At 39.3% G+C, this 26,230-nt stretch overlaps 1 protein-coding gene across 4 annotated transcripts in view; it reads left to right on the top strand.

The window, feature by feature from the left end:
- Positions 1–26,230, top strand: part of TENM3 (teneurin transmembrane protein 3) — a 2,338,142-nt gene that overhangs the window by 2,265,044 nt on the left and 46,868 nt on the right. For all 4 annotated transcript variants that reach the window (XM_073219194.1, XM_073219195.1, XM_073219196.1 and 1 more), the window contains 8 exons: positions 709–855; positions 11,408–11,624; positions 12,629–12,748; positions 13,321–13,582; positions 18,128–18,395; positions 19,710–19,853; positions 24,588–24,837; positions 25,553–25,573. In XM_073219194.1, coding sequence (XP_073075295.1) covers positions 709–855; positions 11,408–11,624; positions 12,629–12,748; positions 13,321–13,582; positions 18,128–18,395; positions 19,710–19,853; positions 24,588–24,837; positions 25,553–25,573 — 1,429 coding nt within the window. The remainder of the gene's footprint in view (positions 1–708; positions 856–11,407; positions 11,625–12,628; positions 12,749–13,320; positions 13,583–18,127; positions 18,396–19,709; positions 19,854–24,587; positions 24,838–25,552; positions 25,574–26,230) is intronic.

Genomic DNA, 26,230 nt, shown 5'->3' with positions numbered 1-26,230 from the left:
TGCAGCCTGAATCCTAATGTTTGTTAGAATAGATGCTAAGCTGCTTCACGATTACCTGGGCTTTGCTTATTCTGTGAAAAGGAATGTACTCTTGGCATAAAGTATAGTCATTAATACCGGCCTATACTTTGTGCAATTATTTAATGCACTGTAATTTCACATGAATGTACGGCAACTCTGGGGCCAGATAAAATTAATGTTCTCTTTTTAACATCATTCATAATCTCATCCCCACGTTCACACTTTTGAATTTAGAGGGAATTTTTTAAAGCAACAAGGTGCTTTACGCAGGCATGTCCCGATGAGTGGCCAGTAATGTTTACAGCAGATTAAGAATCTATGCTAGGGATTCTGAAATTATCTTGTCGAGATGCTTTAACACACTATATGATCAACCTTGTTGCTTTGCTGAAGGAAAAAAATTTAAGTTAATTTTGTCTGGCCTGCAGCTACTTTAGTGGATCGTTGCATATATTTCTGTCCTGCACAGGTAAGTGGTGTCTCAAGGGTCAGGCCAATCAAAGATGCCACTTGGTTAAGAATTAGATTCCTTAGATAATGTTGCTGTTTCTATCCATGTGCAATTACAGTATTTGTGCTGTTTCTTAAGGCCTGTTCCCACTCAGTGTCCCTTATCTGTTTATTTTAGGTGCAAAAACTTTCAATACTGAAATCACTCGTGTTTTCCTTCTTTGTCTCCTTTGACAGAGGGTTGTCCCGGTCTGTGCAATAGCAATGGAAGATGTACACTGGACCAGAACGGCTGGCATTGTGTTTGCCAGCCCGGGTGGAGAGGGGCAGGATGCGACGTGGCCATGGAGACCCTCTGCACGGACAGCAAGGACAACGAAGGAGGTGAGAAATGCATAGCGTGAGGGCAGGCATGCGCCAGAGCACAGGTGGACAGGTCACAGTGAGAGCATAGTTATCTGTCGCCAAAAAAGGTCTGATCCCCATAGATGAGACTGGAAAACATATGACTGCTGATAGAGTGGTTTTGCTCCGTATTTTCCTGAAACCAATGCAAGACTATCCTCATTCAGGGAAAAAGTCTGCTGTATAATGTACATTGTTCTCCATTCCCCGCCACCACAGTACTTAGGGCCTGTGAATTGGGACCTCTACAGCAGGAGGTGAATAACTAAGCTAAAGTAAATTCCAGAAGATGCGAGGCATTTTCCAAGCTCTTCTGTTGAAAGGCATGGGTAGGAAAAATAAAACAGGAACAGAGAACAGTCTCCTTGAAGCTGTACGTCCAGTGTCGTCTTAGCATGAACTTCACACCCTGTGAAAAAGATTGTGACCTCAGCCAAGGAATTGTTGTTTCCCTGTCATGTGCCTCCATGCCACAGTATTTTAATCGCAGAGAATAGAGAGTGAGAGGTGGTGACTACTTCCCCAGTGATGGAGAACTTGTCCCTGACAGCTGGCCGGTCTCAGCGGGCCTTTGGGACTGAGTTTTTAGAGAAGCATTTGGTCCCCATCTGCACCTCTGCGGTCCCTTGCTCTGTGGATAAGGATGCACTTCCTATCCCCTCCTTCATTCCACCTGCTCCTTTGGGAATGTCCACATGGGCAATACAGTGTTGGTAAGAGTGCAGATCTGGGAGGCAGACACATCTCCACGCCACCTCCCCAGGCAGATGTGACCTTTCACAAGACTCTGGTCTCCTTAAATGTCAGTTGCTTCATCTATAAAGTAGGAATAAAACAGTTTTGGAAAGGATCAAGTGAGGAATTGTGTACATAGTAGTCGGCGTACGGCCAGGCACACAGTATGTTTTAAGTTGCAGCTCTTATTTTCCAGTTTCCCCTTTTTTGCTTCCAAACTGCCCATCTTGACAAGCTGCCCTTCAGAGAAGGTTGTCAGAGAGGATTGGATGGCCTTTTCATTTCCACTAGAGGGGACCTGATTGCTACTCTCTAGGAAGCAGAGTGGCCAGAACCAGCCCCCAACCGCCCCATTCCCCGGGTACACACACACATGCACACACACATACATGTATGCACACACATGCACGCATATGCACGCACACGCATGCTAGCCCAGGCCCGCAGTAATTCGCAAACCGAAATGCCGTTTGCGTCCCATCTTCCTGACAAGCAGCTGCTGTTCTCCAGTTCCATGTCTAGCAAACTACTCGGTTTTCCCTATTTTCTTTCAATCTCTCAAGACAATTGGGCCTCAGAATGCTGAGCTCATGCCTCCTTCCCTGTCTGCTCCTCGCAGACCTAGGTGGGCCTCGGCCCGCCACGCACTCCCTGCGTGATATCACTCTGTCCCCCTCAACTTCTCTCAGCGTTGCGCCTGAGAGAAACGGCAGCCCGGGTCCTCTCTGGACCACAGCCCAGATGGCACCTTCCGTTACCTTCCCCCAAGAAGCCCACCCCTTGCTTTTCTGTTGCCTGGGGAGGAAAGGGCTTCTCCTCCTCCTCCATCTTGTACTTCAGCTTTTGTCTTCGGGAGGGAGATTACATGGAGCGGGTACAGACTCTCTCCCAGGAAAGCAAACGGCAGGGCCACGTCTGCAGAGACAGGGCAGAGTAATTTAGGGGCTAATCAACTCTTCAGTATTGTTATCAGCTAAGGAGATTTTTGCCTTTCCTCAAAATTTATCAACTGTGAATTGGCCTCATTCCCCCTTTGTTTATTCTTATTAGCATGAAACTGTGCTATCTTTAGGCTTCCCTCCCTGAGGGGGAATCTGAGCTGATAGAAGACACCCTGTGGACTCCCTCCGTATCTCCTGTAATTTGTATTCCTGTCCCTAACCTAATTTTGTTGATCTTCTGAGAAGGCATCTCAGTGCCGGCTTTATATTATACCCTGAGATTGTAACCTGCGTGTCTTATAACCAAAACTAGAGGGTTCTTGGAGCTTAGGCCTGAGCTCTGTTTGTAGATACGGTATTTTCTACCCCGAGCCCCAAATCAAGGCACAAAACCTGGCCATTAAGGATATCGTTTTCATTATATGGGAACAGGAGAACAGAACATTGAGAGTGAGGACTGCACCTGACATTTTATGACATATGGTAACTTGTACTGCCTTTGTCGAAACTAAGTTTGGGGTCAAAATCATGAATCACCCAGAAGGTAGCCAAGTAATTTGATTGAAGGACAAATTAAGAACTTAACACATTAAATTCTTCACACATGAAGAGCAAGGAGAAAGAGAGGATGAAGAGGTTGGTTTTGGCTCTTACCAGAAATTAAACACATCATGTAAATAGCTACTAGTCAGGTCTTAGCAACTGTGTAGGAATCTTTGCAAGAACAAAACAAACAACAAAGTTGCTTACTACCCGAGAACTTAAGATACATTTAAAATTTCAGAAAGGGCAGCTACATATGTGGAAATAAATATTTTTTTCCTAGACCAAGCTCTTCCTTTCCCTCTAAAACATACTTTCCTGCCCATTCCACTGTCTAAGCGTAAAAATCCTCAAAATCTGGGTCTCCGCACTGGGAGGGGGTGAGGATTTGATAATATGGGTAACTGTTGAACCACAGTGTTGTGTATTTGAAACCAACATAGTAAGATTGTATATCACTGATACCCTAAAAAAATAAAATAAAAATCAGGGTCTCACGTCCCTCTGTGCCTATGGAGTCCCACTTTCCTCGTGCCTCTGAAATGACCAGGGAAAAGCAAGCCTAGGGAGAATTCTTTATGAGGAATGAACCACCAATCAAATAGGTTGGAGGACTTCATTTCCATACTCTCTTAACACCTACACAGGCGTACTGTTCAGTTGGACCTTATTTCTTTCAGGCTCAAATAACAGCTGTCACGTACCCAGGGTCTCCTTAGCTTTTCAGAACCAAGGGCAATCTTTTGCCCACAGGAAAGGCCCTGGCAAAGATCCCCACCATGCTTGGAATCAACAAGGTACCTTCTGAACCGTCTGCTTCACAAATGTAGCTCCAGGTATCAAACAGAGGCCGGTGGAGTAGATCATTTGGACAAAGGCAGGCAATGGAATAGGAGATTTTTAAATCACACAGTGGAATTCACAAATGTAGCTCCAGGTATCAAACAGAGGCCGGTGGAGTAGATCATTTGGACAAAGGCAGGCAATGGAATAGGAGATTTTTAAATCACACAGTGGAAGTCAGAGACGGAAGGCCACTGGACGAGATAACTATGGATGACGTCTCCAAGCAGGGCATGTGGACACTTTGGAAGCAACTACCAGACATCCTGTCGCAGTAGAGAAATCTTTCAGAGCAAATGATCAACTGTACATGCCTAGACAGGGCTTTAAATATTTCTTCTTTGACTCCATCTTTATCTACAAAGTCAGCCTTCCTCTGGATTGAGCCATTTCTTTTTTATTATTATTATTGAAGTATTGTTGATAGACAATCTTCTAGTCAATCAAGTCTACACAGCACAGTGCCTCACCAGTTACTCACATTATTAAATCCTCACCCGCTCGAGTGCAGTCACTCTCCGTCAACATAGGAAGATGTTATAGAATCACTGACCATATTCTCCATCCCTGTGGCCAACTTATATTATGATTGAGAATTTTTGTGCCTCTTTATCCGCTTCCCCCTGCGTACCTACCCACCACAACACCTCCCCCATGGTAACCACCAGTCGCCTCTGTGAGTCTACTGCTATTTTGTTCATTTTGTTTTGTTTTTATATTCCACAAATAAGTGAAGTATGGTATTCCTCCACCTGGCTTACTTCACTTATGGAATGAGCCATTTCTCATACCGATCCCAGAACTCACTTGTTAAATGCTGCGTGATCTGGAGCAGGGATTAGGACAGTGACCCTTGACATCTTATTGCCCTGCCTGGTCCTCCAGTGGACAGCTCCTCTGTGGGTACCTGAGGCATGGGATTCTCCTGGGGATTGGATGGTTGAGGGCACAAAAATGGCTTAAAGCTTCATACTAAATTGGTGCAAGAATGCTAGAATGACAAACCATAAATTCTGCCAGGAGTCATTGCGTCTGACCTGTAAGTAGAGAGTCATTCTTTGTCCTTCAAAATTGCTACTTTGTGGAGGTACATGAGGAAGACATACCTAAAACAAGTCTTTTTTTATTTAAGTGTGTGGAGGATGGTAGTAGGGGAGAAAGCATAATTCAGTTGAGGTTATTTAGGAAGACAAAAACAGTAATGAGAAAGGAAAAGACTACAAATGAAGTGCTCCAAACTGAAAACAGAACAAAACAAAAAAAAGAAGTAGGAAGATGCTAAGAGTGGAAAAAAATGAATTCAGTTTTAATGTAAGCATCAGAATGGGTGTGATGAATGGATAGAGGCCGTCTGAGCTTGGAGACAACCATATGAAAGTAAGGGAATGTGAAAACAGATTTTTGTAAAGTTCTAGCAGGAAGAAGAGACTATCATGTTCTCCAAAAACATACTTAAGAAATAAAAATCAAATGGTAACAGAACTGGGAAGAGAAGGAGAAATGGGTTTAAAAAAAAGGAGAAAGAAAATAGTAAGAGACCTTAAGTGCTTCCCAAAAAGAATCCAGATGTCAAAACACGGAATGGCACTCAAAGTCTTAGAGCATTAAAATATATTTTCCTGGTAGATGATGATTTGAAGTAGGGGAAATTACTATAAATTTGAAAAACTCTATTGGGTCCTGCTTTGGGGAAGAGGTTCAGATTAGTCTGAAGCCTTTTGTCATCCACCGAATTGTCAGAGCATCGTAAACCCCTATTTAAGAGAATTCCAGCTTGTGCTCTTCGAAGCAAAGGACCCCAGTAGCTTCTCAACAGTCCATGGGAAACAAGGGGTTTTACCACTATTTTTAGATGAAAGAGAAAAATCAGAGCCACACAGGCTAGAACTTAAAGCCCCCTATATTTTTACCCATTGCCATTAGCTGCCTCTTCAAGCTCCTGGATGTATAAATGGGCATTGCACAGACCCTTTCAAAAATGGGGCTCTTTGTCACACGTATCTCCACCTTAAGGACCTTGGCATGAATGGTGAATGTTATGATCAGTCGCTGCCGTGCAAATATTACATTTTCATTGTCCAAAGAGTTACCCGTTATCAATAGCCTGGTGTGCAGATTTCTATGCCTCCTTCAGTGAATTTGTATGCATATTTATCTTTTTAAATTTAAATGGGATGCTGTTCTAAATTTGATTCTTCCAAAGAGTATATCTAAGAGATATTTTTCATGCCCATATACATAAGCCTGTCTCATTCTTTATAATGGAAATACAAATGTACTAATTAATTTTACCACTAGTGCATTAATAATATTTGTTTTTGCTTTTAGTATAAAAGCAGATCTATAGTGAATCTGTGTGTGTGTGTATGCGTGCGCACATGTGTACCTGTATATAAATCTTTGTGTAAATGTACAAATCCCTCTTTTAGACAGGTTTTCAGAAAAACTGCTGGGTCAAGGGGTATTTTAATTTTTAATTTTGATAGCTACTGCCAAACTGCCTTGCAAGTAGATTTCATCACTATATCCTTCATCACTATGAGAGGGTTTATTTCCCCCATGTTCATAGTCTGCACATAATCATTATACATAAAATTGTCCGACAAAATGAAAAATATGAATTTCGCCTGACAGGTGAAAATGACTCCTATTTTATTGTTTTAATTTGCATTTCTCTAATTACTAGTTAGATTGATGATCTTTATATATGTTTCTTGACCATTTGTATTTCTTCTTTTGATAATTGCTTATTTATTTCTCTAGCCCGTTTTTCCTATTGATTCGCTTGAGCTTTCCTTTTTAAATTTTAGGGCTTCTGCGAATCATCTGTGTATTAATTCTTTCTTAGGTGTGTTGCAGATATTTTATCCCAGGTTTTTGCTTATCTTTTAACTTTGTTTATGGTGCCCTTCGTCATGCAGAAGTGTAAGTTGATGGGAGGTAAATGTGCATGAGGTTTTATCTTGACATTGATAGATTCTGGGCTGTGTATCTGCGTGGATAAATAGAATCTTCCCCTTTTGTAAGATTTATGTGTACTGTTTCATGTAATTCTTCTAATACTTTTTATAATTGTGTGAATTGCTTACATGTCCAGTTAATCAAAAACATTTTTAAATGCCTGTTGGAATAAAAAAGAAACAAGAATTCAAGGTCTAGGTGGCATCTGAGGGTGGGAAAAGGGTGATAAAGGCTGATGACAGGGAGGGTCTTGCCTGCGCTTTTAGGGCATCACAGTCTCTAAGAACTGAATCCTTTCTTTCCTTCCTTCAGTGAATATACTGCATGCCAATTTCCTGCCAAGAAGTATGCCAGGTGCTGGGGATACGGCAGTGAGCTAGTAGCCCTCCGGGGGCTTCATGAGACCATAGTCTGAGCTGCCTGCTGAAGGAATGGGGAGGAAGGAGTCAGGGAGCCAGTTAGAGGTTTCCAGGCAGAGGGAATAATAATCATAAAGGTCTTGAAAGCCATGGTAAGGAGTTCTAACGACTCAGAAGGCAGCAGGGACCCTGTAAAGGCAGCATTTTAGCCAGAGAAATGAATGATCAAATTGAATTTCCACGGAGACCTCACTGACAAAAGTGTGGAGGACGAATAGGTGGGACCAGACCAGAACCGGGGACACGGAGCTGTTGTTGCTGATCTTGTCAAGAAATGACCATGGTGGCCGGAAGGGTAGTTTCCGTACAATGGGAAGAGATAGACTGATTCGACACATACTTGGGGTAAAGAAAAGAAGGAATGGTAATTGATTTAGGTGCAGAGAGAAGAGGGGACAAGAATAGCATTCAGGCCCTTTACGAAAATAAGTTTGCCAAACTGTAAAAGCGCAATGAAAGCCTGAGGCAGGATGAGAACATGTTTTAAAATGATAACTAGAGCAGAAATGTTGAGAAGTGAGTGGAAGGAAGCATAAACTGTATTATCTACTTTACATCAAAGTATTACTTACATCAAAAAGCCCAAACTGAAGGAAAAAAAAGGCTCTTAACTGATCCGTGAAGTTGTTACTCAGAGGGTTTTGAACATTTCTGATTTTCTTTAGATTGTTTGTGATCAATTCTATTAGATATGGCTTCTACGCCAATATAAATTTAGGCTGACCTAATATTCCTGAGACTGAAACAGAATCTCAGTGATTTTGAGAAAACTATTCCACGAAGACAGTTTTACTAGAAACAGTATACATTTGGGCAAGTGGGTAATTAACTTAGTTGTACTAGCTTGTCCTAGTTGTATAAGTACAGACAAAGAATGAAAAATGTGTTCTCAGGTTATCGAGAGCCAGATTCATAACCGTCCGTCATTTGCTTGGGCAAGTTACTGATAAACTCGGCAGAAAAATAACAAACAGTTTGTCCCTGCATCTTGGCTGTTGAAAATGAGATTCTTTCTCTGATGGATGTTAGCAGAGAGGCTTGTAAAAATGCATTTCCAACTGATTAGTTCAGAAAGTGTCAATCTCGTGCAGTTTTATGACCTGCAGACTACATGCCAGATGTACGTTTGCTTTTTATAAACTAACAAAGATGAATGACTAACTCGGAACATTCCTCTTTGGCACCTGCACCACATAGTGCCTAAAGGGAGACACTGTGGGAGTGTTGTAGGGGAGGGGAAGAGGGCGAGGAGCATTTAACCCTTAATTTACCAGATTAATGGAGATAACATAATAGTGGAAGTATTTTCTTTATTAAGTAGTCTGTACTTACGTTAAAGAATGAATATAAGGGGAAACTTCTAAGCCTTTGCACACCCGTTGTAAATCCACAGAGTAAGAATTCTTAAATATATAACACATGTATTAAAGATTCCTCATAAAGTCTCAACATAGGATCATGAATTGTTACTGAAAAGGTATTTGTGTTTGAAGCCAGAAATGATATTGGGGCAATAGTTCAATAGTCTACTACTTTAGAAATCTGAGTCTTAATAACTATGCTTTTATTTCTTTGAGAGAAATAGAGGAAAACTGCAATGTACTCCCTTATTATATCTTCATGAAAAATAAGCCTGTAGCATAGTTTCATCTTTCTTCACTAGAAATTTTGAGAAAGATTTAGACATTTTTCATCTTCGTGGTCTTTTGGCTAAGAAAGTAATATTTTGATAAGTTTATATGAAATTTCAAAGCTCAGTTTCATTTGCTTGTCCTCAAACATGATTTTAAATATTCATCAGAAATAAATATGCGATTTCAAATAATTAACACATTTTTAACAAAATGGACATCTACATGAAATTGTAACTATCACAAGGAAACAATCTGTGATAAGATCTGCCTATTAGAAATCCTGACTCCTACATTTCCATGTGTATAGAAATTGTAACAAAAAAACTTAAAACATTGTTGTAAAATGAGTCCAACACCATAAATTTAATTCAAGTAACTACTTAACTAAACTTTTTTTTCCCCCCGACTACAAGGAAAATAATGAGATTTTTAGTTACTGTCTCTAGAGAAACTAAGTCTCACTGAGTTTAGAGAGAGAGAAAATCCGATGCAAACAGGAATGAGGAGCCTTTGCTTTGGCTTCTGAAACTGAAACGCCCAGGAGGTCAAGGGCAGCTTATTGCAGAAAGCCCCCAAGATGTGCTGTGACCTGCGGTCTTCTCCCTCCACCCCGGGGCTCTACTTCCTCTGCGCTACCTCCACTGCCAGGCAGCCTCTCCTGCGGGGCCGCGGGGTGCGCACAGCAGCCCCACTCGCGGCCCTGCAGCTCTGAGCCTGCGGGTGGGGAAGGGACCCTGTCCACAGAGTTCCTGAAATGCCCTCCGGTTAGACAAGTCAAGCCACAGGTACATTTTGTAACCAGACATAAAGGGGAATGTGCATTTGGTCTGAGAGTTTGGGAGAATGGATACCCCAAGGAAAATTTAGAGCTGGTCATCCGGAGAAGGGGGAAAAGGGTGTTCGAGAAATCACGTGTCCACTCCCTTCCCCCTCAGGTGGGCAAAACGACTTAAGGACGCGGAGCCAGGAACACCGCACCTCCTGTTTCTTCCTTACCAGTGGTGTTGACTTACTTCTAAGCCGGACAATACAGTGATTCCATTCAGTCTATTTTATTTTGTCTCGCTTTGCTGTCGGATAATGAAAGGGAAAGCTTTTATTTTATTAATAAGAGTGGCCAACAGCAAGAAAAATAGTGTTTTTTAATAAAAATATAATTTATAAAACACTGTGTAAACAAAATATCTAGGTCAACTGGATATTTTCACCTGAATTTGCCATAATACAGTCACACCCAAACCTGATACTTAGGTTTGAAGATTTTAAAACTATTTTGTCAGTTCTCCCAAGAATCATGAAAGTCTTCAGAAACTAACATTTTTATTAATCTATCCTGAGAAAGGTAATTGCCAGACACATCAAAATTCATGTATCTACTGGTCAGTGGAAAATGACCTTACAGGACAATGTCATCAAGCCATCATAAGCTGACACTTGTATTCACTAATGGGTTGGTATCAAACAAACCACTTATACCCGGGCCGCTGAGTGTAGTTTCCTTCTGTGGTTCCTGGAGAAGGCTAGCAAATTCTTTGTATCCGTTACCCTTTTTGTGCCACCAATACTACAAGCCAATTTTTTGTGATTCGTTTCTTTCCCTTTCCAATATTACGGCCTATTTACATTTGCCACATTTTACAGTAACGCCTCCAGTTTAGGGGAGGCATTCTAGGGGATCAGGCTCTTGTTTCAAATTTGAGAAATGCCTTAATTTTATTTGGAGCACTTTACCTTCCTGGGGAAAGCCATTGCCTTGAAAGGTGGCTGGCTAATCTCCTTTTCATGTGCATTTGTGTTGGCTTCATTTCACGGGCTTTCATTTTCTGACCCTATTCCACATTTTAGAACTTCACCCTCTGTAGGTCCCTATCGCATAGCCATACACACCCATATGCATTTACCACATCATCAACTAGGGCATTTTCTCTAAAACTTAAGAGCTTGAGTAATTATACTTAAAACCAATCCGTATTCAGGCAGAGAGAGACAAATACCATACGATTTCATTTATTTGTGGAATATAAAAATAGCAAAACAGGAGAAACAAAACAGCATTAGACTCACAGACCCTGGGAAGTGACTAGTGGTTACCAAGGGGTAGGGGGACTGTTGAACCACTGCGATGTACATTTGATAAAAATTTTTTTAAAAAACTAACCTATATTCACGCTACTCATAGACAGCCCTAATCAGTAATTTTGCATTTCTTTCTCAGAATCAACATACATGATTCTTTTCGGCCATCTCCAATCCAAACATTTACTCTATAGGAAAGCAACTTACAAGTATTGTATTTCTATTTCATCCGCTTCCCAAAAGGATACCCCACAGAAACTACCCCCATTAAGGGGACCAAATCATTTGAGGTGAAAGAAAAAAACAGCCAACAAAATTTACTCTACACCCCGGCATCAAAAGGGGGCATTCTCTTACTGGTTTGCACTTCTGTCTACAGATGGACTCGTTGACTGCATGGATCCTGACTGCTGTTTACAGAGCTCCTGCCAAAGTCAGCCCTACTGCCGTGGGCTGCCCGACCCTCAGGATATCATTAGCCAAAGCCTGCAATCCCCGTCGCAGCAAGCTGCCAAATCCTTCTATGACCGGATCAGCTTCCTCATAGGATCTGAGAGCACCCACGTCATCCCTGGAGAAAGTCCTTTCAACAAGAGGTTCGTGCTCCTTTTCCTTCTGTAGATCTGTAGCGAATTGTCAACAGTTAGACACACTATATGAAATGCGGATGACTGTGAATTCGAGGGAAGGGCTTCCTTTTTTTTTCCTCTTTCGGCAAATTCTTCACCAAACTTCGCCTTTCAGGCATTTTTCACGCAGTTCACATGCTGTGTCCATTTCAGTACCAGAGACATAACAGGACATCCCATTAAGGAGCCAGTAAATCTTCATTTAACTAGTTGGTTTTGTTAGCACAGTTGGAAATCTTTCAAAAGGAGCAATGAAAAGACCCCAAAAGGCAAGAGAAAAGTGCACTGGTTTTTTTTTTTTAGCTGAGCTCACTAAATAATATAAATTATGAATTAATGTAATGGAACTGCTAACGACATGGCAGTAAGATTGCATGAGCTGTTTGACTGGTGCTTTACAGAGCAGTAATGACCTGAAAATAAACTAGTAAGTGAAAGCAGGTGTCTTGTGTCTCACTGAGCAAAAGAAGATAATTTACACTAGAACTCCTGGGTCTGCAGTAATTTACCAGCATTAATGCAGTTAGACCCAGCAGTTGATTAAAAGTTGTTGCACAAATGTTCCTTATTGCCCCCTTAAATCTTGTACTTCTTGGTCCCTGCAGATTTATGGAGTGCCTTAGAATTAATTGGAAAGTATACTTTTCTTCATGTAAGCGCCAGATAGATGACTTATGAAAAAGTGCAGTGTACGATTGTAAAAATTCAGCTCTAAATTATTGGTCTTGATAATGCTCCAAAAATCAGACTGCAACGAATTAAAACCGGGGGTACACACCAGGCACTCGGGGACTGTGTATTGCACTATTTTGAAAGGGACATCGTGCTGGGAAATTTCAGGTCTGGTTTCTGTGACTAACAAGTGTATGTGATAGTGTTATTTTATCCTGAGGTTGAATCATCTCTTTAATCATGATAATGTTGGCCTGAGAAGAGAAACATTCATTCTAATTCTCCTGCTCTCCCCACAGCCTTGCGTCTGTCATTAGAGGCCAAGTACTAACTGCTGATGGAACCCCACTTATTGGAGTCAATGTCTCATTTTTCCATTACCCGGAATATGGATACACTATCACCCGCCAGGATGGAATGTGAGTTAGTCCGAAAGCACTATCTCTGTTTGAAATATTTTAAATATAAAAACTAGACATTCTTATATCACCCAACATGTTTTATTGCCCCTTTTGACCTAGAAATGCAGCAACTTTTAGGCAATCGGTGACAGTACATGTGTCAGAGACTTAAGGTCATAGATGCATATAGTTCTTTAAAAGTTTATTTCATTTTCTAAGGCACGATAATGGTGCTGCAGTTTGTCAGAGAATATTCTTTGAGTTACAAGACTCATGTTGAAAATATTTAGGAGTAACATTTCCTAATATCTACAACTTTAGTGCAGATGGTTCTGAAAAAGGAGTAGATAGGTAGATAGCTAAAGCGAATTTGGGGGAAATGTGAATCAATTGGTAAATCTAGGTGAAGGATATGTGGGTGTTCATTGTACAGTTCTTTTAATATTGCTGTAGATTTGAAACTATTACATGTAAAAGTTGAAGAAAAAAAAGTTGGCTTTCTTTATAAAGCATATTAATTCAAGAAGGTGAATGTCGGGAGACGTATGGGACCCAGGATTATTCACCAAGTGTGTCTTGTTTTTTCTTAGGTTTGACTTGCTGGCAAATGGTGGGGCTTCTCTAACTTTGGTATTTGAACGATCCCCATTCCTCACTCAGTATCATACGGTGTGGATTCCATGGAATGTCTTTTATGTGATGGATACCCTTGTCATGAAGAAAGAAGAGAATGACATTCCCAGCTGTGATCTGAGTGGATTTGTGAGGCCGAATCCTATCATTGTGTCATCACCTTTATCCACCTTTTTCAGATCTTCTCCTGAAGACAGCCCCATTATTCCCGAAACACAGGTAGAATATGCCAGCAGGCTATACTTTCAAGTAAACCAGTTTCAGGCCACGTGGCTTCCAAAGAATCTTTTAAAAGGATTGCAGAATTCCAGTGCTATCCTAAATAATCCTATAGAATGAAATATAGAATGAAATATAGAGTGTGGTGTATATGTGTACACTAGAATAGGTATTTTTATAGTAGGATATGTAGTTATTTCTTGTAAGATATTTCTATTATGAATAGTACGATATGTAGATCTATTTCAAAGATCTGTTGAAAATATTTTTTCTTCAGGCTATACATGTATATATTTATTAGTTGTAGCTTACACTTAACAGCTAATGATATCTTTGCTCATTCATTCACTGGAAAAGTTTTGAGTGCCTTACATGTGTTCTCAATAACTTACTGTTTAATTATTACTGTAAGTGAAAAAATTGTTTTAGAGAAGATGATTTTTGACAGAAAATGTTCATTAATATTTTTCAGGATATTTTTATCTGAAAAACTTGGTATCCTGTCTTAAGCTCTAATAATTTATAGTTCATAAAGCCCTATTCACTGGGGGAAATAAAAGCTAGGTAACTTTTTTTTAAATAGCCGTACTTCCACTATTCATTTTATCAACTGAAATACCCGAGGATTATTTTCCTTCCAATTAGAAATACCTTTCAGATCTTGAAGGTAGGACATTAGGTACAATAATAATGTACTTTATTCTTAAGAGACAAGTTAAAATACACTGATCTTTAAAATACAGCAGCACGTAACAGCTCTGTCACGTTCCTTCTCCCGACGCTTATTGAAGACCTGCTCTGCACCAGGCGTTGTGACATCAGACAAGGCAGTAAGCCAGTCCGATGAGGTCCCAGCCCTCAAGGCACTTAGCAGCTAACGGGGAAGAAGAGCGAATGTATAAGTATGTGTCAGGTTATGAAAATTTCGTTTTGAAATTCAGCAGGGTAAAGTGGATGGAGCGGCTATTTTATAAAGTGTGGTCCAGGAAGATCTCTTTGGTAAGATGATATTGCAGTAAAAACTTGAAGGAAGTGGAAGAATAAACCCCCCCAAATAGAAGGATATTCCAAGAAGAGCAAAAAGCAAGTTCAAAAGCACCAAGAAACGGGGATGCTGGGCTTGTTCAGGGATAGCAAGGGGCCAGCAGGTGTGACAGGGGCACAGGTGGGGGTACACAAACCACTGGAGACCTTGGCAGGCATAAGGACTTTGACTTTGAGTAGCTGGAAGCCGTTGGAGGTTTGTAAGCAGCACAGTACTGGTTTCTTTCTTAAAGAGGATCACTGTAGCTGCTATGCTAAGGCAAGGATCAAACTAGGAAACCAGTTAGGAGACAATCTCTAAAGTGCTGGTGGCCTGAACAACAGTGGCTGAGGTAGCGGTTGTAAGAGGTGGACATGGAGGAGTGCATTCAGGGAGAAGAATGCAAGTGAAGGTGTCAGTCTGGGAGTCATCAGTGTCATAGAAATATTTAAAGCACAGGATGAATCCCCTAGGGAGGGAGTGTAGATAGAGATTTGAAGAGATGAGCTAAGAAAGTCTGGGATAAAAAATATGGAGAATGCTCACAGGCAAGTATAATGCAGAAGACACACCCTAGGATTTACTGCATAACAGGCAGACTTTGAGATAAAGCTTTTCCAAAATTCACTGTTATCTTACTCCGTTTAATACTTCCACTCCAGGGTCCATCTTGCAGTAACTCAGAACTTCTTAGCCAGTCCTAAAACAGATTTAACCTAGAGGTAGTATCTGTCTATAGGTGGCAGATTTCTAGCAAAGCAGGTCATTGAAATGGGTTTTAAACAGTCAGAAATTCTGGGAAGATATGAAGGTTTTTTTTTCCATTCCATCATACAGTCAGCAAACATTTGGTAAAAATTTACTGAAAGCCTTTTATATACAAGGTAGTCTACTAGGATAAAAAGAATGACAAGACATGGGTCCTGCCATTCTAAATGTAGAAAAGATTGGAATGAAGAACTGTGAAAGTTCAAAAGAGAGGTCATTTCCTAATGAAGCCAAAAAAGGACATCGCTGAGGACAGTGGCCTTAAAAGGGAGGAGAGGAGACTCCAGACTAAAGAAAATGTGTGAGCCACAACACAGTGGTAAAACAAACGATGCTGTATAAAAACCGGTGAACAATTTAAGTATAGGGAAGGTAGCAACACTGGGGCCAGATCATGAATGACCCAAAACCATATAATGAAGAGCTGGAAGATGTTAGGCAGTGTGGAGTCAGGGGACCGACCAGTGAAGTTGTCAGCATTTCCCTGAAGCTCACTCAAGTGACAAAACGTGTAATTGATGGGAGGCACCAGAGATCAGTGAGGCAGCCTGAGTTCATAGATCTCCATACATACCAAATACGTAGACAGAGTTGGCTCAGCAAGCACGGGGGGATGGAGAGGGTGAGGGGGGATGGATTAAACAGATTGGAAAAGTAGAATCAACTGGCCGTAGTTTCTAATTGAAGTTTAATGGGGTTCAGAATGGGGCTTATGGATCACGCAGCTGGCAAATGTAGGCTTAATGGTTGATTTCTCCACACAGGCCAATGCAAAAATAACATGTTCAAGTTAAATTACATACGAGAAATGCATGTTTTCATGAACTAAATTACAGATATTTATTCCATGGAAGTAGGTTAGTGATGACGAGGACAATAATCTGTTACGAAAGTTAGGAATAACACATGATATTTTGAAAGAGAGAAGCAACTATTAGAAGATTAAAGGAAATGAATGTTATTGAAAGACTGCCTTGAATATAGAACACCTGTCCAATCTAGAGAAATTATTTCATAAATAAAGAAGAAATATGTTATATGCCGTAGGGTTCACCATTTCTGTTTTCAGGGCCATTCATGAGTCACCAAATCTATTTTTCAAACTCATCCCTTGATACTTCACCCCAGGATGGCAGAGCGATGGGTTCTATTTGATTATTCACTTTTTATCATACAGCCCTACAAAAGTCCTTTCAATAACGATTTCCCTGATTCTAATAGAGCTCTAAAAAGTTCCTCTATGTTCATAAACTATTTTGCTTAAGACAGTCCGTGGCTGAATTCATTTGATGTGCTTGATAAGGAAAAGCCCAACTAATCAGTTGGTGTACCTACGAGAGCACAGCCATGCCCTCTTATCCACAGTAGGACCCCTTTCAGGCCAGCATGGGCTCAGGCCAACATAGTTTATTAGAACTCTGTGCCATTTCCAACTGTGCGATTATTTAAATTGAAACTGACAGCCACACCCTCCCTATCAATATTGTCAAATGTGGAGATGACAGATACTTATCATTCCTAACTGTTCCGTGGGACAGAAGTTGAGGTGGGGGAAACACGACCAAACACTGAACCACTATTCTAAGATATTTCTAATACGAAAAGAGTGAATAATGAATCTTGATAGGGTACTATGAAGAATCCTTTGAAAATGCTATTTAATTCTTAGTGGACAGAGTGGTGAGTTCCTGGTGGAAGTTGTTACGGAGAGATAGTCTTGTACTTCACAATATATGTAGGAAACCTGTGAAGAGCTATTATTATTAACCAAACTAATAAGAGTAAGGAGAATTTATTAGTAGGAATCTGAACTATTTGGAAAGATTTTATATACTACATAAAATGTATGTTTCCAGCAAATTAATGTTTTTTGGCAAAATGTATTTTGCATATGTCGTTAAAAATTTCTTAGCACTTATTGAGCCAGTCACATTGATGGGTAAATTGTCAGATTAAGAATATGATTTTTAAAAATTTGTAAAGGAGATAATTCTTGTGCAGGTAATTATGTTAATATTTTGCAGTCCGGTTTCAGTTCAAAAAGTACACCTTGAGAGTCTTTGGGGTGCATCTAGTAACACATTAGTGGTTCTCTGGGGGAAAGTGTATGCAGTTTTAAACATTAGTTAATTTACTGTCATATCAAAAATCGGGTGAGTCCTAGCTCAGCATTTAAGTGATTATGAGCATGTGCTATTCTTATGTTGCCTTTCAATGGGGGTATGGAATTTGCTGCAGTTTAACCCAAATGAATTGTTCCTTTTGGTCATGATTCCTGTCTTCATACACTGTGGCCAGTCAGCCGAGGATCCCTAAACATGCCAGCTGGCGTAGGCCAGGTCCTTGGCCCAGACTGCACCCCGGTGCTGAGCTAACCGTTCTATAAATGTCTGCTCGAGTTCTCCAGGGGGTTGGGGGTGAAAGACCGGTTAGTGAGTCTCCACTGAGCCTGTGAACAAACTGGCGCATCCATGCCTGTCAGCCTGACGGGGTAGTCACAGTGTTTACTGTATGAGAAGCAGCACCTGAGGTAGGATGAACTCCAAATAGATGCCAAAAAGCTTTTAGGAGGAGAGAAACGGGGCTGGAGCAATTATTTTTAATTATTGCATAAGGTAACGGCTCAAACGCATATCTGTGAATATTAACTCTTTGGTTTCTTATTTTACTTGCTCTGTTCGGTTCTTTTAAATGTATTTTATTTAGTAGTCATACATGATCAAGTTTGCAGCTTCTGCTCTCTTCAAACCTAGGTACTCCATGAAGAGACCACCATTCCAGGGACAGACCTCAAACTGTCCTATTTGAGTTCCAGAGCGGCAGGATATAAGTCAGTTCTCAAGATCACCATGACCCAGTCCGTTATACCATTCAATTTAATGAAGGTTCATCTGATGGTAGCTGTTGTAGGAAGACTTTTTCAAAAGTGGTTCCCTGCCTCACCAAACTTGGCCTATACTTTCATATGGGATAAAACCGATGCGTATAATCAGAAGGTCTATGGTCTGTCTGAAGCTGTTGGTAAGTTCCATGTAAATACAGTCTGCATCGAAAAAATCGGCTTGAAGTCAGAACTAACATAAAATTAATTGTAGCCCATGGAAGGCAATGGATAAACACATAGAAAAGCAGTAAGTTTGTCCAAGGGAAGTTATCAGCCCATTGGTTCAGATCCACTGTGGTTCAGATACAAAGGAATATATTCCAAATGATGAGAAAGATTATCAATTTCTCTGGCTGAAATTGTATCTTAGAAGAATGTTCTGAAGGAGATTTCACCTCGTCAGTGTCCTTTTTTCATGTTTATTTTTCCTGATTGTGCCTCTTTGTTTTCTCATTTTCTTCTTTTCTTTATTATTTTATCTCCTTAGCGTTCCTTACACTATGTTTTCTGTATCTAACAACTAGTATAATTGTAACTCATGATGGTGATACTTAACAGAATTTCAGACATTTGTGCCCCAAATTATTTCTGCTCTTTTTACTAGAAGGAGTTGATTCGGTGGAATGATACTCTCAAAACATCCATCAAACCAGTTGTTTCACTGAATGACTAGACAGTACAATCAAAGCTTGACATGTTGAGATATATTTAACATAGCTTTAAGCTCAGGCTTAGAACATCGTGAGCATGTTTTTTGTTCTATTATTTTTACTAGAAATGTAACACATTTTATTCTGGAATTAACATATAATTTGGACTTGAATTAGTTCAAAGTAATCAGATAATGGCCACTTCCCCCTTCACTTTGTTCTGAATTTAGAAATCCATGTCTTACTGTAAATGCTGAAGTTTTCATTTGTGATTTGTTCATATTCATTTACTGCTAGTTTTATTGTTCATTCCTGACAATAACCTGTAAATAAATGTCATAATCTGGCTATCTTGTTTACTCTGTTGAACCTTATCATAAATATTTTCCACAACTTAACGCCCTTGGAAACTAAATAGCTCTAATTATTCAGATAAAACATATTATGTTTAGTTATTACCATCTGATTACCATTTGGGGCTGATTTATCTGATCTAATTACTTAATTGTAACCCAATCTGGACTTCATTTTTTACTGTGAACCCTTTGTGAAAAAAGTGGAGTTGGGAAGAAAATACTAGTTTTCTATTAAATCAGTGGAAGAATAGTATTTTGAGATCATTTTTTAGAAAAACACCTTTTATATGATCAAATCTTCTCATATGAAAAATAAACTCTGCCCATAAATAAGTGGGAATATAGTCTCAGAACACAATTGTGAAAACACTTTTGTCAAAATAATAAAATAAATTCTATGTCTGCCTGTAGTTCAGATAATGAACTGTGGTTGTTTTGATTCCAGTATCAGTTGGATATGAATATGAGTCATGTTTGGACCTGACGCTGTGGGAAAAGAGGACTGCCATTTTGCAGGGCTACGAATTAGATGCTTCGAACATGGGTGGCTGGACATTAGACAAACACCATGTGTTGGATGTCCAGAATGGTAAGACCTTGTTTATAGATAGTTACTATTGCTTAACTTCAGGTTGCTTTGATCACAGCAACATTATAGCCTATGCACGCTGTAGGATTAGAACTAGCAGAAAAAAACAAAGTTATAATGTTAAAGACTATAAAAGCCTGAAGTGGGAACTACATAATATTCTACTCATGAACTTCAAAATGTTCCTATATTCATCACCAAAATAGTCTTCCCGTGAGAATATAACTAACCGATTTTGGTGCTACATAGGAAGGACTCTGTGTGGTGGTCTTTCCCCATCTCAGAGTGTCTGATTCTACAGCAGGTCAAAGAGTTGATCTGAAGTGCTTTCGGGAGGTTTGCCAAAAATGGAGGGAGAGTTTTATTTTATTTTTTTTTTAGTAAAAAAAAAAAAAAAAGTCCATGTGACTTTACCAAAATATTTTTCTTATTTTTATAATACTGTGATGGCTATACTATATTTTCAAAAATGTAATCTCAGTTGAACTTCAAAACCTCCTTGTGATAGAGGGTGGCACCTTTCCTGGATAATACAAAAATTCATTTCTCAAAGCTTAAAAAACTGGCAGTTAGCCCATAAAGTATGAACAAATTCCATTAGTCCTGGCAATATATTTGAAATATAGGACATACCTTTTAAAAAATTTTTTTTAATATTTAGAAATTCTCCTGTTCATCTTCATGTTTCATGTTCAATACATTTTTTATTGAATTATCATTGATAAACAATCTTATATTGGTTCAAGTGTACAACATAGTGGTTCACCAGTTACCCACATTGTTAAATCCTCACCCCCACTAGTACAGTTACTATCTATCAATTTAGAGAGATGTTACAGAACCATTGGTTTTATATTCCATGCTGTGCTACCATCCCTGTGAGCAATGTACATTATGATTGAGAATTTTTGTGCCCCTTCATCCCCCTCACCCTCCCCACCCTCATGGTAACCACCAGTCACTTCCTAGTGTCTGTGAATCTACTGCTATTTTGTTCATTTTGTTGTTTTGGTTTTAGATTCTACATATAAGTGAAATCATACGGTATTTGTCTTTCCCTGCCTAACTTATTTCACTGAGCATAATACCCTCTAGGTCCATCTATTCTGTTGCAAATGACAGGATTTCTTTCTTGGTTATGCCTGAGTAATATTCCATTGTGTATATGTACCACATCTTCTTTATCCATTCATCTATTGATGGGAACTTTGGTTTTTTCCATATGTATTGGCTATTGTAAATAATGGGGCAGTAAACATAGGGGTGCATATACCTTTTCGAATCTGGGATTTTGTCCAAAGTATTTCTAACAGATCTTAATCTCTAAGTAGTTAGTCTATTCTGAGGGTCTGGATTTTTTTTTTTTCCCTTCTTCTTGGACTGTATTTGATAAAAAAAATTTCCTCCCACTCAAATTTGGTTACATTTACTGTTACTTGACTGCAAATAGTAAGAAAAATTGAATAATTTGAGGAAAAGGCAAGAATCAAGAGCATTATTTGTAGTAGACCTTATATGATAGGTGGATATATTTCAGATATCACCTATTTCAGCATATTTCAGGTATCACAAACCAAAGCGGATAAATTGCTTGTCAAATTTGAGCAGCTGAGCCTCATAAAGAATATTGTGTATGTTAAGCAGATTCTGTTTTCAACATTTTTGCGCACACGCTGGCCCCTCTCAGGTAATTTACAGGCACTTGGCTAGAAAAGCAGAACCCTAAGGTAACGTACACTAGCCTCCCGTCCTAAACCGTATGAAGCTAGCCATGCCCTCTCTCTCTTTATAAGTACCCAGAGAAGGAGATTTCACAGTCTTAACAAATAACCTAGCTTTTGATTTTGCAAAGGTTTCTGGAAGGTGTAGAATGTTGACTTGAGCACGCAGTACAACCAAACATTTATTATTAGCGGTGACTTGTTCAGATTAATGTTGCTGTGATATGCATAATTTTTTTTTTAATTATTTTATTGTTGGGGTCTGAGAGGGTGCATTTTATACTCTCAAATATACTGACTCTGACGTAGTCGCCACGCCGGCGCCCGGGCGCGTACATGCTGATGCCTGACCTCTAGAAGGGAACAGTCCTGAGCAAACCAGAAAGAAGAGACCACAAAACAGAGAAAGCCGCAGACCGTCCTTACCATGCAGCGTGGCGAGCTCTGCCCCCTTTGCAGCTGTGTCTGGAGGGCAGGCCGTCGTGCCGCCGGGGGCCGAGCTGACGACTGGTGCCACGGGCAGCACGCACTGTGGAAACTGGGCCTTAGCTCCAGCCTCCCGTGGCGTCTGACGCAGCGCTGGTTTCAGTCTGTTCTGTGGGTAACGCAAGGCCCAGCATCGTGGTCTTTCACACTGCAAAACCATGTGTCAACTGAGCTCGGAGCTGCTCTTGTTTTTATTATTTAAAAGTACATTTACATGGTGGAACACACTGCTGCATTCCCTCAGAAGGTCTTATAAACACAAAAGTGGGGGGAACTTCTCTAGATGCGTTTTAGTCATTGTGAGGATATGGGGTAGAATTAAAAAAAAAAAAAAATTAGCTCCGGAATTTCACCCAAGAGTTCATGAACCCATAGCCAGACGATAAGCTCAGAGCTCCAGGAAAACCCGTGCCTCTAATTCAATTGGGTCGTGATACCCAACATTAGCATAGTATTCAGGTGGATTAAGAAACTTGAAATATATGTATTAAATACATTTTATTAAAATACCAGGTCAGATGTAACACCTGAACTGCCCGCCATTCTGTCCTCCCCAAAATATGTTATCAATTATAGAATATATGTGATTTTAAAATGTGAGGTAACCTGATTCACGGAGTGAACCGATAGTGATTTCAAATTCGATCCAAGAACAGTGTGACAAGTAGGGGCTTTTCAAAGTGACATGTGACTAATTGAATAAGCAAAGTGATTTGTAATCATGACAAGGTGGATGAGCTATGAAAATATATGAAGGAGGAAGACAACGCAGAAATGCAGACAGTGACGCGTTTGTGCAGGCACTCGGGAACACGGAAATAAACATTCTGATGTTCATCTTTCCGGTCTGTCGTCATCGAGAAGAATCACGAAGAACCAAACGTTCCAAGTAGTGACTGAATAAATCAGGCTCAGTAGAGCAGTGGGCTGACCTGTAGATTCTTCCAATGAAAACCACAGAAACTGGCTCTTCTAGGAAATTCTAGTGCCGTAATTGTCAAATAACGTAATCCCAGAGAGAAAGATCTTAGCTATCATTAAGGTAGTCCTTGAATATTCAAGGCAAAATGCATTTCATCGGTTTTGTGATCCAGCCCTACTGAGATTACTTTTCCTTAAATGTGAATAAACCTGTTTTATCTTTCCTGATTTCTTCATGTAAATTGGCTTTGCTTATTACATCACCCGAATAGCAAAGTATTAAAAAGGTAATAACAGATTCTACCTATTATGTGCTGAACTATAAGGGGAACATAATCATTCTGATCTCTTCTTCATTTTAAAATGATCCCTAAGTGGGAGAAAAAAAAAAAACACTTTCCCAAGTCTCCTGTTTGTGCTTTTGTGGGATTGATTCTTGTAACAGTATATGTGCTAAAGAGTGTAAGCATTGTTTTGAAGAACTGTTTTGAAACATAGCACATTCAGTAAATATAACATGTGCAGCTCTTAACTCAAAGCAGCAGGTGGTTTATACAGATGATAACCCATGCATCATGACAAGCATCATGAAATCTGTTTGGAACAATAGCAGCTGACCAGGCAGTGTACATCAGACCAAAATGCAACCATTGATCTATAGAAAATAATGGTAAATGAATGAAATTAGAGTCTCAACTCAAACTTGGGTTCTAACTTTGAAAATATGTAATATTCATTTGGAAGCTTCTCTCAGATATTTATTGAAGATCACAATGGAGCCGACTGGCATTTTGTCTTCTTAAAATTACTGGCACTTTCTTGCCTTAAAGCAGGATTCGTTTTAAATGATAGATTGCCCTTCCACAGCAGTTTGGTTATATTTGAAATTTTGAATAACTGCGTGTATGTGCGTCCTTCTACCAGAGGAGTATAAACAAGATGAATATTCTTTGACAGTATAGCAGTATATTAGAGATCTGACATATATTTTCTAACTTGTTTTCCATAAAGTATTCTTAATTTTTTAAAAGTCAATGATAAGGAAGAAATTCATATTTATGAGGTGTATTTTTATCCATTGGATTACTATGGATTTTCCACATCATTTAACAGTTAGGCAAACTTGTTATTCCCTGAAGAACATTATGTAGAGTATGGTTCTCAAACTTGGTTGAACCTGAGCATCACCTGGAGAGTTTTTTAAAAATCTCAGGACCAGGGCTGCCCCCCCAGCCAATTAATTCACAATCTCTGGGGTGAGATCCAAGCTTTGTGTTTTGCATAACTCCCCAGCCAGTGCTCAATATGTGTCCACATTTGAGAGTCACTGATGTGGAGAATTTGACTTTTTAATTTTTCTTGTTAGGCCTTTGTTTTTCATCAGACATTCTTTAAACCCATAACACAGCATTTATATTTATATATATATATATCCTATTTATTTTGTTATAATATTTCACACTAGATAATTGAATAGAGTTGTCTCTAATAGAACGCTAGATGAAAGTTCTCCTGGTCTAAATCTCATAGGCCCTGAAGTATAGTTCGATCTCTAATGAACATGTTTACTTTTTATCATAAGGAAAATGCCGTGTATTTCTTCTAGGTATACTATACAAGGGAAACGGGGAAAACCAGTTCATCTCCCAGCAGCCTCCAGTCGTCAGTAGCATCATGGGCAATGGACGAAGGCGCAGCATCTCGTGTCCAAGTTGCAATGGTCAAGCTGATGGTAATAAACTGTTGGCCCCAGTTGCGTTAGCTTGTGGGATTGATGGCAGTCTATACGTAGGGGATTTCAACTATGTCCGGCGGATATTCCCTTCTGGGAATGTAACAAGTGTTTTAGAACTAAGGTATGTCTTTCCTTCATTTGGGATTTTAATCAAAGCTAAAGTCAGCTGCCTTTATTTTTTTTTTTAAAGCTGAATGTCATGTACTAATTTATTTGTTTAACTATACCTTCCCTGTGTGTAGATTTCTCCCTAGAAAGAAGTTAAATGTGTGGTTGACGTTAAGGAAAGTATAGCAGATGAATATTGTGTCATAAATGTATAAAAGAGTATAGTCACCTCAGACATAGAGATGTCTCACTGATTTCGGTGAATTTTCTGTGCTTCAATAGGATAGAGCTACGATTTTTAAATCCCTGTAGGTGTCTTTAGAATGACCTATTGATGTACGTTGTTACTCTTTTATTTCATATTCATTGAAATTAAGGCATAAAATGTTTTCCTACAGTATTAGACATAATAATGAATGAATTAAGCTGTAACTTTTAACTAGAATATTGGATATTAAAGTGGAAGTAATTCATTGGCCATAATCCCAATAGTTTAAGTAACAAATTATCTTTGCTTTGTTTGTTTAAGTGTTGATTATCAAAATCATCCTATTCTGTAAATTATTTGATAGACTTTGGCCTACCAAATTCATTTCCAGTATTATTTCTGCATAAATTGACATTTTTCCATACAAATAATTCAAACCTCAGTATTCAGCTCATTATGTCTTACAAACCCTTTTCTAACTGTGCTTTTTTTTCTACTTTTTTTATCTGCTTCCACCAAGAAATAAAGATTTTAGACATAGGTAAGCCTGCTGCTTAAAGGTTATTCTGTATTTCAAATGTCCTTTTTACATTTCAGTGTTACTCTCTGACATTGTTTTCTAAGAAAATTTCATCATGAGTGAGAAAACTCAGTATTACAGAACATCTAAAGAATTAAAACTCCTTACGTGGGCTATTGTTCTGCAACATATTGCAAATAATATTATGCAGTATAACCTGAAAAGTAGTTTCAAGTGGGTTAATAAAATACATTTTGTCACACAAAAATTATTATAATGAACACCACTGCATAACAAAAAATATTTCCATACTTTGCACACTGACACTCTCATGATCTCAGCCATATTGAACAGTAAAAAATTTGAGGCACATTAAGAGGGTTAAAGGAGAGTTGAGTCTGAATAACACCCAGGGCAGATCATGGTGTATTGGGCCCAAAGCTTATTCAATTTGCGGTTCTCTGAAAATATTTTACTTTGGCAAGTTTTTATAGACATAAGGTCATGTGGCCACATTGTCCTCGCTGAACTTGGAAAGAAAAAGTGAGGCCCCTAAAGCCTGAACACTATTAACTACTTGGTAAATCACCACTGCTCTAAGTTTTTATTTTCCTAAGTCAAGAGAGTTACGAGATTTGAGTTTTAAGAAATAATGTTCTCATTGACATTATTATGGAG

The sequence above is a fragment of the Manis javanica genome, chromosome 12 (assembly GCF_040802235.1).
Source record: "Manis javanica isolate MJ-LG chromosome 12, MJ_LKY, whole genome shotgun sequence".
NCBI lineage: Eukaryota > Metazoa > Chordata > Mammalia > Pholidota > Manidae > Manis > Manis javanica.
Note: the sequence above shows the minus strand (reverse complement) of the source record. Positions and strands in the feature narration are given on the sequence as shown.